The following is a 19957-nucleotide window of genomic DNA, read 5'->3' on the forward strand; positions in this document are numbered from 1 at the left end:
TTAAGCTTTGTACAAACTGATATGTTCCAAGTTATGACAAAGTTATTATTAGCATAAAATATTGTTGTTAAATTGTAATCAATTAAATCTGTTATTTAAATTGTGAGACAAACATAAATGTGAAGGTTTTTTTTCTTTTCCAGGTAACACCACTAAGCCTTATGTGTATCTTGAACACAGTAAAGCTTCTCAATGGTAGACTAATTGATAACTCTAAGAGCCTGCCGTGTTACTGGTAACAAGTCAAATTCAAACAGATGAATGCTTGATTCTATAAAATTAAAAAGGTAAAGACCAAGACACTGCTTAAAGGGTGCTTACTGCACCACCCTGTCTCCATAGATGTTTGCTGCAGTGTTGGGGTGTTTAATACTCTAGTATTTCCTAGCTAATACGAAGTGGTTGTTGATTTTTTTTGTTTGCTGAAAAGTTAATACAATATATATAAGTGATTGTTTTCTGTTTTTTTTTGTGTGTAATTTGTGTATTTTGTATGCATGTATGTAGATGCATACATTTATACATAAAACATACTTCCAGAACACCCCTCATATCCCCAAACAAAAGCAACCCTTAAAAGTTTTTTCCCAGCCCTCTATCCTGAATTATTACTTAGAAAAATCATAAATTCCCAAAGCCAAATAACAGATAGATAAAATGTAAGAATGATTAAGTGATGAATTGGGTTAAATTCTGAGGATAGAGAAATTAAAATATAACCCCTACCTACTGAACAGCAGGGGTGAAAAATATTTGAGTAATTGTATCATTTTGGATATTTGTACTGTACTAGTATTATTGATTTCTAATTATTGATTTCTTGTACTTGACTCAGTTACACTTCAAAGAGATAAAACACACTTATTACACATTATTTCTTACTTGATGTAAGTCTCTTAGACCTTCAAAGTACTTGGTCAGTTGAGTTCACATGCATTTGAATTTAGTGCTTTTTTAATTCAAAACAACCAAAAATCCGAGCAAATTCATATCAGTGTAGAATGAAAATGCCCACAACTATGCTAATTTGTCTTTATGTGAGGATCAGTACTGCTAATTAGCCACCCAACTGCATCACACACAACTGAACAAAGATAACTTAATAATTTATCTGTTAATACATAGTTTTATTTACTTTAATAGGTTTGAATGGTAATAATTTACTCTCAATTAAGTATATTTTTGGCTCCAAAACTCCACTTTTAATTGAGTAATACTTTCATACTTATATTTAAGTACAATTTCTCTGTACTTTTTTCCACCCCTGTTTAATCACACTGTAGTTGCAATATTACTTTGGTGTAAGGTATTGTAACTGTGTCCTTACCCTCTAATGAATAGCGGAAATGATTAGATTCACACAATTACCTTTGACTTGAATATTGTATGTATTGCTACCATGTACATGTGGCCTGTGCAAGCAAACGCTGCAACACGCGGCAATTAAATTTACTTTACATATTTAAATATACACTGTATGTGTATACCACTGTCTTGTTCTTTTTTGCCTTGAAGTCCACATTTTCACAGTCAAAACATTTACATATCAACACAGGATATACAAGAACAGTTACCTTATAAAAGATAACTTTCTTTTGTCAATGAGAGCATTTTCTTGTCTTCTTTGAGGAACCTTAAGCATAAAATATGAGCTCTGGGATCTGACCACCCTGTACACCTGTGCCATTGGTACTGTCTGAGGAGCACTGGAACTGGAAGGTCACCTTGCCGCACTGTACCTCAGTCATTCCTTCCTGCCCAAAATAGCTGAGCTCATTCCCATCCAGAACCACGCTGGCTGTATAGAAAGTGTCAGGTTCTATTTGTACTGGATGTTCAAACCACACAGGGAAAGTGTTGCTGGAACCATCAGAGAAATACTTACTGAGGTTCTGGCCCAATATTACTCCCTGGCGCTTCAGCTCAATTTTGGCACTATACTCTGCAGAGCCACAGCTTGAACCGTAGAGCCCAAAACCAGCAATAAATACTCGCTTGTCAACAGCAAACTGAATACTGTCGCAGCGTCCACGGTAACGCCATTGGTTGCTCCGATAAGCACAGGACTGGAAGCGGTGACACTTCTGTGGGGTCAGTCCTCTGCGCGGCTTGCTGACAAACTGCAGATCTGGCTTCTTAGCTGCTGTGTACCACAAGAATATATCATTCGTCTCATTTAGTGTCAGCACGCCTGACTGAGCTGCACCATTAGCAAAGTCATCCAGGGCCATGGTGGGAATGCGAATCAGGTACACAGCCTGGCCAAGAACTTTGCGCTTGTTACCAATGGAAACGGCCAAATCTCTTCGCTGACACTCAGCCTCTGCCCATTTCAGGGCTGCCTCAAACACCACAATCTCCTTGGCATTCAGTGTCTCTCGCCGCAGGATACTCTCCAAAGTCTTGGGGTCAATGTCACAGAAGCCATCAGATTTAAGGGCCAATTCAGCCTGGGTGTCAATCACTTCCCAGCAGCGCTGTGTAAGCTCCGGTTCCTCGAAAAGGCAGCTCTGAGACAGCAGAATGCAAGCATTCTTAGCACTTAAACTTGTCTCCAAGAAGTTGACGCAGGCCCGTGCTAAGTGTGGAATGATGTATTTCTTCGCTACATATAACGTCGCCAACACAGTATCAGCACTTAGGTCAATCTCATCGCAGTATATGTATCTGAGGAAGACATAATAAATGTTTCTTAGAAATGCAACAGGCCCTATGAGGATTTGATTTAAGTGCAATAATGTTGATTTGATGTTGGGCAACATCAATGATGCTGTAATGGTTAGTGATCCAGCATTGGAAAATCAACCATGTTGAAAATTGTAGATGATTCAACAGAACTCACTGATGTTTGAATAGCTGTTGATCTAATGTCAGCATACACTCTTAAAATGATGGTTCTTCAGAAGTTCTTTAGGAAAAACAAATGATTCTATATAGAACCATGAACACAAGAACCGTTTGCATGCTTAAAGGGTTCTTTGCATTGTGAAATCACTCTTCAGATTGATGGAGAATGGATATGGTTCTATATAGAACCTTTTAGAACCATTGTCATCACTAAAAAACCCTAGAAGAACCATCTTTTTAAAGAGTGTAGTAAATTCAGTTCAGCATTTACAAAATTTGACACATCTTACTTACGTTTTTAAGCATTTAGCAGACACTCTAGTCCAAAGCAACTTACAGTGGTTGGCAAGTGCACCATTTAGAGACTTACCCATTGACTTTTATTCTCACATGGCACTCCTGCCTGGATGGGGGCTGAACCTCCAGTGTTTGGTATGGTGGGCATCTTGCATTACCCACTGCACCATCCTCACATATGAGACAAATTCTACAAACTTGTGATGACAACACAATAGCATATATCCTGGTCAAGGCACATGAAAAAGATTACACAGTGGATAATGCAACCTCCCTTTTTCAACATTAAGTCAACATCAGTACTGACATTAGATCAAGAGCTGTTCGGCCATCAACAAGTGCTGTTGGATCAATGTTCAACATAGCTGATTTTCCAGCATTTTATCAATAGCCAATACCACTAGCAAGATCAATGCAAGTTCAACATCAGAGATCTACACTGAACATCAAATCAACTGTTTCAATCACAGCGTGCTATCTGGAAAGTGAAGTGAAAAAGCCTTTTGTTTGCCTTTTTAATTTTTACATAATTCTGACAGAACTTTCTGTATAACATAGTCATATTAAACATATTACTATGAACTGTGAAGACAAAGCATGGGGGAAAGGATCAGCCTGTTTGTCTCAGTATCTCCTTTATGCTTATAGTCACCATAACACACTGAGTTTGTATACATTATCTGAGATGTTGCTCAGTTCAGGAGAAAGAGAACAGTAACATATTCCACCTACACATTCACAGGCAGGCTAAGAAATGGATAGAAGAAGGAGCTAAGTGAGAGAGGAGACACAGAGAGGGTGAGAAAAAAGCACAAGCTTAAATTCCGTAAAACACTGCCACGATTCACAGCCTTGAGAGAAGAAGTTATTAAACACATTATAGAAATCCTAAGCCAGAGGTATTCAGCTCCAGACTGTGAATACCAATCTACTATGTTACAGAACAGCTTCTCAGCACCATTCCTGGGAACCCACTGCACTGCACTTTGGTCTAAACTTTTCCTGCCCCAACTCACTAGATCTGACTCATGAAGGAATCAGGTATGACATTAATTGTCCAATTAGGCACAAACATTTTCAAAAAATCTGTGACAGTATGTGAAATGCCAATAAAAAAGAAAGCAGTGAGTAGTAAACTCTGTTTGACCTGTATTAAATTGAAAACAGTAGAAGAACACAATATTTGATGTTTCAAAAAAGTTGGGACATAAGCATGTTTACCACTGTGTTGCATCACCTTTCCTTTTAACAGCACTTAATAATCATGTGGAAATTGAAGACACCAAGTCACTTTGCTGCATGCTGTTGTAACGTGCAGTCACTTGGCACTGACATCTCTGAAGAAGATGGCATCTAAAAGGAAGAACATGTTCCCTCAAAATGTGTTCATATCATTAAGTGTTAATGGTGCTTTTACAGATGGGCAAGTTACCCATTAATTGAATTTTATGCTGGCAACAATCTGGAAGGTCTATGCATCAGTACATCCTTTTATATATGCTTTAGCCCTGAGAAGTCAGACACATTTGTGGATGTTGCTAACATATGGCTTCTATATGGTGGCTAAAAAGACCCAACAAACTGCAATTAAAAAAGAAGCTGCAAACTCAGAAAATGCTTTCGTCACAAAGATGACACTGGTGCTACATTTCACAAATGCGCTGCAATTACAGAAAACACATGCAACTTCAAAAACGCTGATAAGACAGTCACAACACAACAGAGGGGTTTTGTCCGGATGACACTCAAAGAGGATGGAGCCATTCAGACCTTTAAATTCTAAACAACAGCATAAACATTCACCAGTAAAAGTAAGTTAACTTTTATTTGAACAGATTACTACTATCAGTGTATTGTAATGAGAATTAGCTGTAGAGTGTAGCTGTAAAAGTTACTAGTAATACCAGATAATTACCATGGTACAGCTATGACATGTCAGTCAGATAGCAAACTAGCCAGCCAGGCTAACCATGAACTTAGGAATGAGTGTCCTTGGTCTTATCTACTTCTGTCAGTGATTTTCCATCATAGATATTCTGTTGTCTTTGAGTCTTCCTGAAACATTTCTGTTGTGTTGTGGCTTACTTCAGTTGTGTTGTGACTGGTCTTGCAGCATTTCTGAAGTTGCCTGTATTTACTATAATTGCAGTGTGTTTGTAAAATGTAGCTCTGATGTAGTCATTCTGATGAAAGTGTTTTCTGTATTTGCAGCACATTTGTGAAATGCAGTTCAGGTGTAGTCATTTTGATAAAAATGTTTTTTGTCTTTGCACCATGTTTATGAGTTTGCAACCTGTTTTTAATTGTACTGTAAATTGTCAGCCACTGTACTTCCACTGGGCTTTGTACAGTCTTAACTTGCATTTGTAGAAGCAGCGATGAACTGTGTTTTTTGACAGTGGTTTGTCATAGTGTTCCTGAGCCCATGTGCTCACACCCATCACAGAAGCATGTGGGCATTAAATGCAGTGCTGTCTTGCATTTTAAACACAATTTTCTGGATTCGCTAAATCTTTCGATAATATTATACACCACAAAGGATGAAATACCTAAAAGCCTTGTCGAGGAACACTGTTCTTAAACGGTTTGGCTATTTGCTGATACATTTTTGGCAAAATGGTGAACATCAACCCATCCTTGCTCATAAAGGATTAGGCCTTTCCTACATGCTCTTTTTCTACCCATTACTCTTTGAAAATGTTTTCTGAACATTTAACACTGTTCCTAGTCTTGTCTTGCCTCTATCCCAGCTTTTTTGGAATGTGTTGCAGGCATCAATTTCAGAATGAGCGTATAACAAAAAAAGTTGAAAAGTTGATAAAGTCTTTGCACTGCTTTCATTCAAGTATGAAAAATAGGTCAAAGTGGATTTTCAAATCACTGTTTTTTTTTGTTATTTGCACTTTACCTACTGTACATCTTTCAGACTGTGAAAGATGAGTGCTTTAAACAGAGAGGTTACTCCTACTTTTGCTCCTCACCAGAAACAATCACAGCTCAGTCATTTGCACAGTACATAAGAAAGAGTTTAAAAGGAGATCTTGGGGAGTCAGCTAGCAAACTCTTGACAGACAGATACTGAGACAGACTCTTACTTTAACATGGCCAGGAACGCTGCAGGCTCCACATCTGGAATACTGATTTCATCCTTATCCTCTGCTAGCTCTCCGTAGAACATGGCATGAAACACTGAACTTCCCACAGCCAGGACATACTTGTTAAAAAAGAAATGCAAAACAATGGGAGTTAAGTAATTTGTTGTCCTTTAAAGTTCCAATATTAAAAATGTTTGCATGATGTCCAGCAAAGGTTGAATGCAAAATCAAGATAGAAATATGATAAAACTTGCCTTAAAAATTGCTTATCAGACGTGTCTGGGAACTGTGTGGGTGTGGTCCTAATATTCTGATGAGCATGCATGATTAACATTTGCCAGCATAAAAATTAAAAAAAAAAAAAAATTAAAATAGAGACAATTAACCTCTGTGTATCACAATCAAACAATAACAACCTTAATTTTTATCTGTTTCTTTATGTCGGTTTGAATGGAACCACTCAGGTTGCTAATGTTAAAAATACATTCCACAATCCATGTGCCACAATTACACACATATCTTTGTTATTATCTTATTGCTTGTCAGGCAATATTAGTAGCAGCTCATGCTGCAAAAACAAGCTTCAAAAACAAATTTCTGGCAAACTGTAGGAACTTGAGTTTGTTGGTCCTTGAGTGCAGAGGCTTTCTTCTGGCAACTTCCCATCAACTTATGCTTATGTAGGTGGCCCCTGATGGTAGTTTGGGAGATGTTCTGAGCCCAAGACCTAACTAATGTCTGAAATTCTACAGTTTGAATCTGTTGTGATCCTTGGCAATTCTTTGGCTACTAGAACTGTTCTCTTCCTGGCAAATTCTTACATTCTCCAGTTGCATTACATTCCTTGATTAATGCCCTGGTCATGGAAAATGGACATTTTTAACTGTTTAGCTATTTTCTTGAAGCCATTTCCTGATTTGCGCAGCCCAACAACATTTTGTTGTACATCACTGTTATATTCTCTGGTCCTTCTTATAGTGATGAATGTCTAAGGGAATCTGTGTGTCACCTCATATTTATACCCCAGTGAAACAGGAAGTCACGGCTGACTGTTTAAGTGTTCCTAATCACTCAGGTGAACTTTAAAACATAAACTATGAATGGGAATATACTGTAGTTGGATTTTACTTGTAAGAATTTGTATAGTTGCCAACTATTTTGGCTCACAGATTTAAGACAAATATTTATTTTATGATAAGATTTATTTTTTTCTCAAAAGGATAAGCAATAAAGAATGTTTTATACAGCCCATTTCGCTCATGTCTACCAGGGGTGCCAATATTTGTGGAAGTCCCACACTGCTTTTTGAATAAGGCACAATACAGTGACTCAATAAAACCTGCAATATAACAAACTGCAACATCTGCAACAATAGTGTTAGCAGTTCATGAAGACCAAATTTGTTCAAACTTCTCAAAATTCTAAAACATCTCTCCCTCTCTCTCTGTCATAAATGTAGCGCTTATCCTTAATACATCAGACACTTTCACCAGGAGGCTATTCCATGTGGAAAGAGAAAGAAAACTAGCACAGATGTTTAATCAGGTTAAGGATAACACACACACACACACACACACAACCAACATGGCCTACATTTATGTTTAAACTGGGGCTGTCCTGTATCTTTTCTTCTATTTATATTGTACCTTTCTCCTAAATGATAATGTTCACAAATCACTTTTCTTTTAAGTCTCCTTTGATTTAAATCTTAGCTTGTTCCCATCCTCTTGGAATCATTTACAAATGAACTCTGGTGGAGCACAATTAAATCAACTTGCAAAGCACTTAATTATGCTTGCGATTTTCTTTTTGGGTTTTGGCCCACATGAAATTAAGCTTGGTTTTCGAGGATGGCATTTGTATCATACTCCACAGTGGTTATGCTACAAAATTGTAGGATGCTAAAACAAGTTATACTTGTCTGTGGTAACGAGGGGTGTCAGTCACAATATGCATGTTAAAATTTTTTTTTTTTCAATATGGGGCGCGTTGTAAACCAAATACAGTTAGATTTCATGCTATAAAATTTGTGATAATGGGAATGCTTTCACAGCAGCTACTTCTCCCCACAGGATTCAAGGAATGGCTAAGTGCCAATTCGTAACAAGCAAAACAAATAACTCACTCCATAGGGATGTTATTAATAGGGATGTTATTAGCTACCAATTTGACTGACTGAGCCATTTTAGCCTGAAGTCAGAACCACAATTTATATACAAACACAAGATCAGACTGTAAATGAACTTGTAATGCTCAGTTCATTTAATATGTAGCCTTATAGTTTAGTTTACTTTTATATGGATATTTCACTTTTGCATAAGTTCTTTGTCATTTATTTTATGTCTTCTAAGAAAATGACTTAGCCAGCACTGTTGTCAGTGGAAATTATAAAAAAATGTTTTGGCGATTACCTAAATAAATGAATAAATAAATAAATGTTAAAATTAGGATTTTTTATCTAATTCTGTATTGAAAATATATCGTATTGTGGTGCAAAAATGATGGCATGTATCACATCGTGAAATTACATTGTGGTAACCAATCCAAAGCATGTAATGATGAAAACTGACACAACCAACTGATATATTAGTAATAACTCCTAATTAATAATAATAGTAATAAATCTTAAATCTTGAAGTTGGTGAACTGTTCTCTCTTGCTACTCTAAAACTGCAAATAAAAAAAACAAAAAGATAATGATCCTTAACTGTTATGGAAATGAAACATTCATTGAAAACTTTAGTACTGGTTAACCACAATATTTTTGTTAAAAACGATGTAAACAGCAACCTATCTCCAATTAATATTAAATAGATCAGCATCATGTTTTGCATGTTTTATTCATCATTTTGCGCATGCTGTACAGCACTGCCAGAGCTGAGTGAAGGTAGCAACAGCTACAACATTTCCAGCCTTCTTGACAGCCGTCACTACACACTACATGGATAAACCAAAGTAAAACATGCTCTAATGTTTTCTCAGCATAACCATAACCATATTGGCTGAGGTTATGCTGTGCAGATGAGTAGTCCTGAATACCCTTCCTAAAAAGGCTTCTATATATGAGCAAAGTGGTCTGTATCAGACTTATACACTTTGCCCTCTTAAAACAACTGAAATGATGAGTCATCATGGCTCCTGGATGGCAACATTTGTGCTAATAAATGTGTTCTGCAAAATCTAATTAAAATGGTAAAATATATAAAGAGGATCCAATGTCTGTGAGTTCTTAGATGAAGAACTAGCTTTGCTCTGAGGTAAAACAGTAGCATTGTCACATGAAAATATTAGGAAGACACAAGAAATTATTCATTAATTTATTATTTATTATTTAATAATTATATATGTTTTTTGCCACTGGTGAGACTACTGAACTAAAAAGTTGTTTTATATCAGTTAGTTTAAATTGAAGGACAATAAAATAGTTGTCTGGCAATTAAATTAATGAAACATATTTAAACACTATGAAACAAAGGCTCACACGGTTTTCATGTATATATATATATATATATATATATATATATATATATATATATATATATATATATATACAAACCACATGCTTTATTAAGTACCCCACAGGACCACCACAGAGCAGGTATTATTTGGGTGGTGGATCATTCTCAGCACTGCAGTGACACTGACAAGGTGGTGGCGTGTTAGTGTGTGTTGTTCTGGTACAAGTGGATCAGACACAGCAGTGCTGCTGGAGTTCTTAAACACTGTATCCATTCACTGTTCACTCTATTACACGCCTATGTTGTTGGTCCACCTTGTAGATGTAAAGTCAGAGATAAAAGCTCATCGGTTGCTGCACAGTTTAAGTTGATCATCCTCCAACAGTGGTCACAGGATACTGCCCACAGGACCCTGTTGTCTGGATATTTTTGGTAGGTGGACTACTCTCAGTCCAGCAGTGACACTGAGGTGTTTAAAAACTCCAGCAGCACCACTATGTCTGATCCACTCGTATCAGCACAACACACACTAACACACCAGTCACTAACTTCAGTGCTGTGAATGATCCACCCCCCAAATAATACCTGCTCTGTGGTGGTCCTGACCATTGAAAAACAGAGTGAAAGGGAGCTAACAAAGTATGCAGAGAAACAGATGGACTACAGTCTGTAATTGTAGAATTACAAAGTGCACTTATATGGTAAGTGGAGCTGATAAAATGGACATTGAGTGTAGATACAAGGACTCTCTCTCTTACGGACACACACACACACGAGTGTTTATAGATTAGTATAAATCAGTAATTCAAAATATATAACTAGATAGATAAATATATAATAGACAGATAAATAGATAATAGATGCAAAGCAAACTGTAAATCTTTCATTGCCCCTTTGTTCATCCTTTACATAAATAATTGAACTACTTCTCTCAAAGATACATTCTGCTTCGCTGCTGCTACTAATGAAAATTACATTGTGTTGTGTTCAGTTTGTCAATGATAATGTGACCACTTTGAGATGAGGAGGAAGCTTACCTTGTGCCCTGGAAGCCTCTGCATTTCTTCAGGCTGGCCCACTACAAAATGTACATCTGCCATTAGCTCATTGTTGAACATCACAGCATTTCTGCAAAGGTGACGAGATGTTTGATGAAACAAATGTAAAACAAAAACAGAAAGTCTTATGAAGAGGAGCAGCGAATTGCTATTTATTTCACTGAAACACATCAGGGAACACTGTAGAGGTTGTGGAAATTCTGTGGGCTCTCAATGTCAAATTCTATGGCCAACTGTTAGCTATGGTTCTCTAAGAGTGTAATTTTTAAATAAAAAAAAAAATCATTTCTGCCATTGCATATATTAACACATCCAAAGAAAAAGCTAAGGTTTAAACACTGTTTACCAAAACCACCTCATGGAAAATCCCTATGAACTTCAGCCTCTTCAGTGCACAATAGAACCTTCCTCATATATTATTGAGAGCTGGGCCATAAAAGAGTACTGGGTAAACAAGGCATGCTGTTCTATAAAGACAACAAAAGCAGGCCTAAAAGTACTCATTTGATTTCACCAGCATGGGGTTGTCCTGAGATGGAAGGGGTAATATTACCCTTTGACTCTGAGGACATTAAACAATACTTGTTCCTTTCCCCACACAGCTCAAACATTCAACACACTGTCAGCTCTCCAAAAATCAAAGAGTCAAATTTGGTTTCTATTTTTACACAGGCATAAAGAATTATCACCTTTCCTAATCACATGAACAAAAAATGCCCACTGCTAACTCTAAACTCAAGCACTCATAAATTGTTATGCAAGCTGGAAAACAAGCTACAAACTCTTTGAACAGAAAGTGATGATTATTGAATAACTGGCATGCTGTAGAATTTACTGTCGCCACAGGTTTTTGTCAGGTTTTGTTTTTGCTACAGGTGATGTTTTCAGTTTCGTACACAATTGGCATTAATAAGATGGATCCATCTTTGAAATAGTATGAGGATCTGTCAGGTTGTGTTTAATCATATTATTTGACACCAATACAGTAAACAATTTTGTTTTATTACTCTGAACAAGTAATGATGAGAAGTTCAGAGAAGTGTTTTTGAAAACAGACTGAACCTGTGCTACTTATTCTCACAGAGAAACAAGACTATATGGATTTACATAAGCCCAAACTTTACATTAACCCAATTACAGAAAAAGAAAAAAAGGCCTGAAAGGTCTATATATAGTACACAGCTGCTTGAGGATTTTTTAAACCAAGAAAAACCCACCTTTCTCTGATAGTGGAGTAGAGACCCTGCCAGTTGCAGCATTGGATGGTGTTGTTATTGTTCAGGTTCTGCTGCTGGTATGTCTGTACGGTGCTAGCCGAAGACGACTTTTTGGTGGAGAAGATCTCTCCGGCCATTTTCTTCTTCTTTTTGGTCTTCAGGGTGATGATTTCATAACAAACAGGGGGCAGCTTGGAGATGCCGCTGGAGCTTCCCTTCTTGGAGCCTTTACTGGACTTGCTCTTCACTGACTCTGGAAGCATCAAGAAGAACGTCAGACATTTCATGTTCCTTCCCTTGGCATCCACCATGAGTGTGTTCATCTGCTGAGCAGGACATGCAGAAAGGACACTGAACAGAAGAAGGACTTGAAGGACACACAAAAGTGTTTCTAACCCCCCCCCCCGAAAAAAAGCACAGAAAATTAAAAATATCTTCACCTTTTACAAGTTAATCTTCTTTTTCTTCCCAATATCTTGCTGTCTGTGTCCCCAATAGACGATTTAAGTATATCTCCTCCTGTGCTTTTAAGAGTGATCTACTGAAGGGCAGCATCTTTTGGAATCCATAACTGGAGTCTCTCACATATTTTTCTCTTCTTTAGTCTGATTCTGTCTCTGCTGAGCTTGTGTGACAGCACCTGATTTAGTGCTGCAGCAGTGGTCCATAAGCAAGCCGTCTCTCTCTTTCTCTCTCTCTTGCTCTCTCTCTCTTTTGCTCACACACACATACATGCACAGCCTATAAAGTCTCTGCAGGATGCTTTAGTTGTGGACCTGCGCTCTGCCGGGTGTTTTGCTGACTACGGGAGTTGAATTGGATGAGTGAAGCTGAGAGAGCAGCCCAGTTGGGAGCCAAGCAACCCCCACGCCTCAGCCAATAGGCATGCGCAAGAGATACGATTGGTCACCCGGCCTTGCACAGCACCTACTGGAATATGCAAAGTCCTTTTTAAATTAAAGCGACAGCTGCTTTTCCCTAGGCTAATGTATTCATCTGCAGTTAGCGTCTACCTCACCTAAAGCGTGAATTCTTTATTTTTAATATTTAATGGAAATACAAAAAAAGTGTCTGAAATCATAGATGCGTGAACAGTGGAGCAATTGGAGCCTGTACACCCCCCACTTTTATTAGAGGGGGGAGCAAACTTGCATTTGATCTTTCACTGTTTATTCGGAACGATTAGACTTGCAGCGGAAATAACTCAGGGAACTTTTAAATTTATAATTTTCACACTTTTTTCAGCCTCCCATGAAAAGAAACTGTCATGTAAGAAGATTTTCCCCCCTCTCTACAGCATGACAGTATGACTTTTTACTCCAAAAATAAGAAAAAGTGATTATTTTGATTTTCTTTTTCAAAAATACTCCATCATTTTCAGCTGGTGAGACGAGCTGAACTTCTGTTCTGTGCCAAGTGCAGTGTTAATTTCACTGCTGTTTGGGAACTATATGATGTTGAGCTTGTGGTCAGCATAACCTTGTTTGAGCTTGTTTAGTTTTACGTGGGGAACTGCTGTAACTTGAGTGATTACAGACAGTCTCTGCATGATGATTTTAATCTAGTATGAATCTGTAATGTCCATAGTTTTACTGAGTAATAATTCCAGAGGGAATTACGTTCTATAATTTTCCAAACTCAGAGCTCCTTTCATAATAGTATAATAGTCCTGTTTGAATCAACATCATGGGAATGTAATAACAAATCCTGGACATTGGCTTTTAAAACTTTGTTTTAAAAAAAGAATAAAGAAAACACATCTATTATAATGCTCATTTCTACTACTGTCCCTATGGGATTTTAATAGCATCTTAGTGCTAAGCTAATGCTAGTATAACACACACACACACACACACACACACACACACACACACACACACACATACATACACACATACACATATACACACACACATCCTCCTGGGTCGCGGGGGGTGCTGGAGCCTATCCCAGCGCTCATTGGGCAGAAGGCAGGAAACACCCTGGACAGGTTGCCAGTCCATTACAGAGCAGACATACACACAGACATACACATGTGCTACATGGAAATTTGGAGCTTGTAAAGATATTCTATATATTTTATTCAAAACTTTTAACCAACTAACTTACATACAGTATATTTTTAATTATCCTCTTAATCTTTCATTCAAAACGTTAGCAAAAACCTAACCTTTATTTAAGCTATAATGATAAGAAAAAACTAAATCTTGTAATGAAATTAACATTTTTCTTAATATCTATGTGTGTTTAATATCTATGTGTGCCGCAATTGTTGGCATTCTTAAGGGTGAAATCTCACTGAAGTATATTCTCATTTATATGTAGTTCTTAAATTCACCTGAATGATAAAGAACACTTAAATGTTCAGCCATGACTTCCTGATTCACTAGGGAATATATATATATATAAGATGAAACACAAAGACTAAAGACTAAATTTCATCAGTCATCCATCATTATGAGAAAGACCAGAGAATACTGCAAGTTTAAAACAAGTGGAGATGTTAAGAAGAGGATGTATGTTTACACTGAGCCCATGCACAGTGAGCAGAATGGTTTGAATGGACAAAGAAATTTCAAGGATCATAGCTGGGGAATTGCAGTTATGGTCTTGAGGTAACAACATCACACAAACCACAGACACCACCTTTAAAACCTGAAAAAAACTAAAAATTTAAAATCTGACTCTCAGCCAGGAAGATTAAACTGGGCTATAGTTTGGATCTTACAGCAAGACAATGATCCAGAGTATGCCTGAGTCCACAAGCGTGGTCCTGGAGAGCTTCTGTATGGAGGAATGGTCTCAGATCACTTGCCATGTGATCTCCAGTGTCATTAAGCTTTACAGAAGAAGACTCAGATCTGTTATCTTTGCAAAGTTAAGCAAGGTGTTTAGTGCAGTTTTCTCAAGTCATTGTATTTTAAATAAAGGTTAGATTTTTGTTATGCATAGAACCACCAATAATGGTGGTGGTTCTAATGCATAGAACCACCAATAGATTTCAATATGGCCCTGATAATACTTGTAGAGTTTAAATACAACAAGCATGATCATTCCTTTGAACTAAAATGAGCTATATGTATTTGTAATCATTAGGCCCTCCTGAAAACCTGTAAGTTTGTGAAGGAATTGGTTGTTCTAAAGAGCTCATTGATTTTGAATGTGGCACTGTAATAGGATGCCATCATTTCAACAAGTCAGTTCATGAAATTCCTTTCCTCCTAGATATTCCACAATCAACTGTGAAGTTTATTGTTGAAAGGTGGACGCATTTAGGAACCACAGCAACTCAGCTACGAAGTGGCAGACCATGTGAAGTTACAGAGCAGGGTCGCTGAGTGCTGAGGCACATAGTGCATCAAAGTCACTAACGCTCTGCTGACTCAGTAACTGCAGATTTCCAAACCTCCCCTGGCATTAACATCAGCACAAAAACTGCGCTGGAGCGTCATGGCATGGGATTCGATGTCTGAGCAGTTGCATGAAAGCCTTATATCATCAAGCACAATGTCAAGCGTCGGATGGAGTGGTGCAAAGCACGATGCCACTGGACTCTGTAGTGGTGAAACGTATTCTGTGGAGTGACGAATCACACTTCTCTGTTTGGCAGTCGGATGGATGAGTTTGTGTTTGGTGAATGCCAGGTTTGGTGGACATTACCTGGCTGACTGCACTCTGACAACTGTAAAGTTTCATGGAGGAAGGATAATGCTATGGGGTTGTTTTCAGGGGTTGGCCAAGGCCCCTTAGTTGTATCCAACATTGTGAGAACAGTTTGGGGAAGACCCTTTTCTGTTCCAGCATGACTGTGCCCCAGTGCACAAAGCAAGATCCATACAGGCATAGATGGGTGAGTTTGGTGTGGAAGAACTTGACTGGTACGTGCAGAGCCCTGACCTCAACCCCATTGAACACCATTGGGATCAACTAGAACGGAGATTGCGAGCCAGGCATTGTGTCTGACCTCACAAATGCTCTTCTGGATGAATGGGCAAATATTCCCACAGACACACTCCACAAATATTGTGGAAAGCCTTCCCAGAAGAGTGGAGGCTATTAGAGCTGCAAAAGGGGGGACCAACTCCATATTAATGCCTAGATTAATGCTTAGAATAGGATGTAATAAAAGCTCCTGTTAGTGTAATCTGGTCCTAGTAACATAATACCATCATAGAACCAAGATCCTAATAATTGTCCTGTTGAATATTTACCATGACAATATTATTCAAACACTTTATTCAACCAAATGATTGCATTTAGCTCATCAATTAAATGTATTTACTATTTACACGTTTACAATACAATTACTGTTACTATTACTATTACTATTGTTATTATGCTGAATAATAGCCTGTCTGTATGCGTGCTCTAAGTGTGATTTTACTCCTTCCTTCTGTCACAAACCCAGGGGAATATTCCATTCCTAACTCATTTTCTTCTTCCCTACAAATCCCTGCTCTCTGCTTATCTCCCTTTAGCTATATAGCTTCAGATTGGGGACCAGAAACTGAAGGACTCATTTTGAAGCTTCACATGGACAACACTGTTAGAATCAATAATGAAGTCTCCACAGTCAAAGAAAAGAGCACAAAGCCTTTCTCCAGCTTAATGAAACCAATGCTCATTCTTTCACAATAACAGTAATAAGCTGGCAATGTCATAATGCCATTTGTGGTATTGAGCAATAAAGTATGAGGAAATTAAAAAGCTCTTCTGTGTCAAACCATCATGAGACTATATTTTTATTACACAGAGGAGAGTGGAAGATGAGCGATGTGTGAGGGTTAGAGAGCAGGTAGAGAAAGAGTTGATCCATGGAATCCTAGCAATTGTGAATCAAGAGTCATCTGCAAAGCTTGGGACTCAATTCTACCTAATGACATTCAAGCTCGCATCCACATGCACACGGAGAGTGAGATATTCTGCTGTCTGTGTCTATGCAGTTTCCACTGCACTTGTCCACAACAAATGCGATAGGCTGGCTGTGTTCTGCTTTGAACAAGCTGGAAAACAATGTACAATGTACAATTTGTAACAAAAAATTCTTACAATAAACGTTCCCAGTATCAAGACAGCTATCCACCCGAAAAAGCTGGCAGGAGAATCAGGTAAGTTTAGCTAGCCCCTGATAGTCAGTTCATTTGGCTAGCTTTAGCTCTCCAAAAGGCCTGCTGAGGTCTTGTGTCCCTGAAGAAAAACTAAAGTAGGAGCATATGAAGTTAATGTCAAGATTCCTTGTTATTCATGCAATTCATTGTGATAGTACTTAAAATTGTACTGTAATCAATAATTACGTAAATTATTGTGTAAAATTGAATCAACTCCATTAATTACATCTGGAAACAGAGTGAATTTTAAAATTTCCTGATTCAAACAGCCCTACCTGCCAGGCTATATCAATTGTGATCACAGTGGAACATGCACAAGCCTTTCCAGGCAGAGTGATGCAATCAAAACACACTTACATTTCTGTCAGAAGAAGCTTGCAGCGTAGAATAATGTTAATTTGCTTTATCACAGATGAAAAGAATTGTTTATCACAATAATAACTATTACTATAAAACCTAATAATGATTCATTTCTAAGCTTCTGCAGTCTTAGGGATGTAAACCTGCGTTTACAAGTGCTTGTGTGAGTTGTCTCTTGGAGAAAAAGCGGACCCTCTGTGGTGGCTTTGACAGACTACCATTCTGCTGAGGAACACCTGCAGGAGACTTGGCGAACAGGAAGCGGAAGCGGAGTTAAGCTGCGGAACGAACAGCCAGGAAGGTTGGCATGGGAAGGCTGGCACAAGCTGGGTCTGGCACACTGACTACTGGCTATGTCCTTTTCTTCCCACTGAAACAGCCAAGAGCACCTGACAGGTGGAGAGAGGAGAGGAAGCTATGGATCCAGCACAGAGACCAGGCTTCTGTCCAAATAGGAACCTTACTGGGTGACATGAACTGGAGGAGACTGAGGAGGACGGATGGACAAAAGGAGACACAGTCTGTCTGTGAGTGTGCACAGACTATGGCCAAGTACTGCCAGATAACAAGCACTTACCTCCCACGTCTGTAGTTGGGTACACACATTTTCACACATGACTGCCAATATACACATGTTTTTACTTCTGTTGGCTCAGGTCACTACTGAATCCTCATTCCATTAGTTTATACATGGCAATACAATTCTGCAATAAGTAAAAATTACCTGATGATGTTCCTCTCTTTTTTTCACAAGACACAAGTGAATATTGATAATCATCACAACCAAACAATATGTACCTACCAAGCATAACTTGTCACTTAACTCAGGTGCAGTCTGAGTCCGGGAGTGCAGACCATCACAGAATTTCAAAGTTCAAACTGTGGAAAAAAAAACTGTTTAAAGAACAAATGATTAAATTTGTACAAGGATTATGTTATGATCTATATAAACTCATTTCAACATGTGAAAATAATACCATTTTGAAGGTAGAACATTTTGTTACAACAGCTCTTTTTGCTGCATGCTCTGGTAAGAGAGGAGAATGTACTGTTATGTGTGTGTGTGTGTGTGTGTGTGTGTGTGTGTGTGAGACAAAGTACTAAAGGGGGAGGGGAAGTAATTCTCCATCTGTTTGAGGGCAGCAACAAAAGGTATCTGAATTCTCTCTCTCACTGGATAACAGAAATAGCAAAATCTAAGCAATATACTAGCGTGAAGGCATTAACTGTACAAATAAAGTTGATGAAAACCATACATAGGAAGGTGATAATTACAGATGCATTCATATTTCTGGACAGATACAATATCCAGTAATTAGCGCCTTGTTGCACTCAATACGTAATGTAATTTTTTTAAACGCTGTAACGTTCACACTATAATTCACATGTAGTTAAATTACTATAATTTTACATAGCTGTGACAAAGCTAAATCATGCATGATGTTTACTGCATTCATTATCAACATACATTATTTTATGTAGATATTTACATTACATTACATTACATATATAGTTCCACGATTTCCTGTTTATTTGCTAAGTTTAACATTGGAAAAAAAACATAAAACATAAAATGTGCTTTACCTTTTACACAGGCCACATTTCATGTTTTATTTTTTCCCAATATGTTAAAATTAGCAAAATAAATCATAATTGTGCATTAAAATGTGCAAAATGTGTTTTCTGTAGAGGATTTGTTAACTTTGACCAGGGACACTCAAACTTTTGCATACAACTGTAGATCTTTGGGGATCCTGTCATAAGGGGACAGCACATAGTACAGGTGTGAACATGGGGTACAATGTGAGAAAAATTGTGATCTGATCACTCAAACCACTTTCAGAGGTGGTTAGGGATGTACGACCACATTTTTAGTGTGAACAATAAAGCACCCTAATATGTCTCTGACAGCAACAAAGGACTACCTAATCAACATCACAGCAGAGCCGAACGTAGCTGTCTTGCATAGACTGATGTATGTGTTCAGCAGTCTTCAACTCATGAAATCTAATCACAAATTGTGATTGGAGATGCATTCAAAACAAATGGAAACACATATACAGATATATGTGTATATGTAAACAGATGTATACGTCTCACTGACCATTCAAGACAGACTTAAATTCAAGTGTAAACAGGGCCTCACTGTTCAGAATCAAATCTCCAGTCTTTTGATGTGGTGCAACTATCAGGTGTGCAGGCTGAAAATAGTGTGGTAAATTTTCAGTTGTAACTATATGCTGCAATTCTACAACCCCATTTCGAAAAAAGTTGGGATGCTGTGCAAAATGTAAATAAAAACAAAATGCAATGATGTGCAAATCATTTAAACCCTATATTTCATTGAACATAGTACAAAGATAACATATCAAATGTTGAAAATGAAAAATCTTTTATTGTTTTTTGAAAAATACATACCCATTTTGAATTTGATGCCAACAACACATTCCAAAAAAGTTGAGATGGGGGCAACAAAATGCTGTTAAAGTTGTGTAATGCTAAAAAAAACACCTGGTG

The 19957-nt window shown here is 37.8% G+C and overlaps 1 protein-coding gene across 2 annotated transcripts; it reads right to left on the reverse strand.

Annotated features, from left to right (window-relative positions):
* Positions 1-1414: 1414 nt before the first annotated feature.
* btbd3b (BTB (POZ) domain containing 3b) lies at positions 1415-12751 on the reverse strand. Of its 2 annotated transcripts, XM_036583462.1 has the most exons (5): positions 12413-12751; positions 11973-12225; positions 10735-10825; positions 6240-6358; positions 1635-2667 (listed from the first exon to the last, which is right to left on the reverse strand). In XM_036583462.1, exons 2-5 carry the CDS (start codon positions 12107-12109, stop codon positions 1635-1637), a joined length of 1380 nt encoding a protein of 459 aa, XP_036439355.1. In that variant the 5' UTR covers positions 12110-12225; positions 12413-12751. The 2 variants fall into 2 exon arrangements, with proteins under 2 accessions (XP_036439354.1, XP_036439355.1); XM_036583461.1 differs by lacking the exon at positions 12413-12751 and having other exon boundaries at positions 1415-2667; positions 11973-12387.
* Between the last annotated feature and the right edge of the window lie 7206 nt (positions 12752-19957).

This window comes from Colossoma macropomum, unplaced genomic scaffold (genome assembly GCF_904425465.1).
Source record: "Colossoma macropomum unplaced genomic scaffold, Colossoma_macropomum, whole genome shotgun sequence".
Taxonomy (NCBI): domain Eukaryota; kingdom Metazoa; phylum Chordata; class Actinopteri; order Characiformes; family Serrasalmidae; genus Colossoma; species Colossoma macropomum.

Coding starts and splice junctions, on each gene's coding strand:
- btbd3b (XM_036583461.1), bottom strand. CDS start 12,295: ATGAACACACTCATGGTGGATGCCAAGGGAAGGAACATGAAATGTCTG. Junction 10,826..11,972: donor TACTCCACTATCAGAGAAAG/GTGGGTTTTTCT, acceptor TCACCTTTGCAG/AAATGCTGTGATGTTCAACA. Junction 6,359..10,734: donor AGAGGCTTCCAGGGCACAAG/GTAAGCTTCCTC, acceptor TTTTTTAACAAG/TATGTCCTGGCTGTGGGAAG.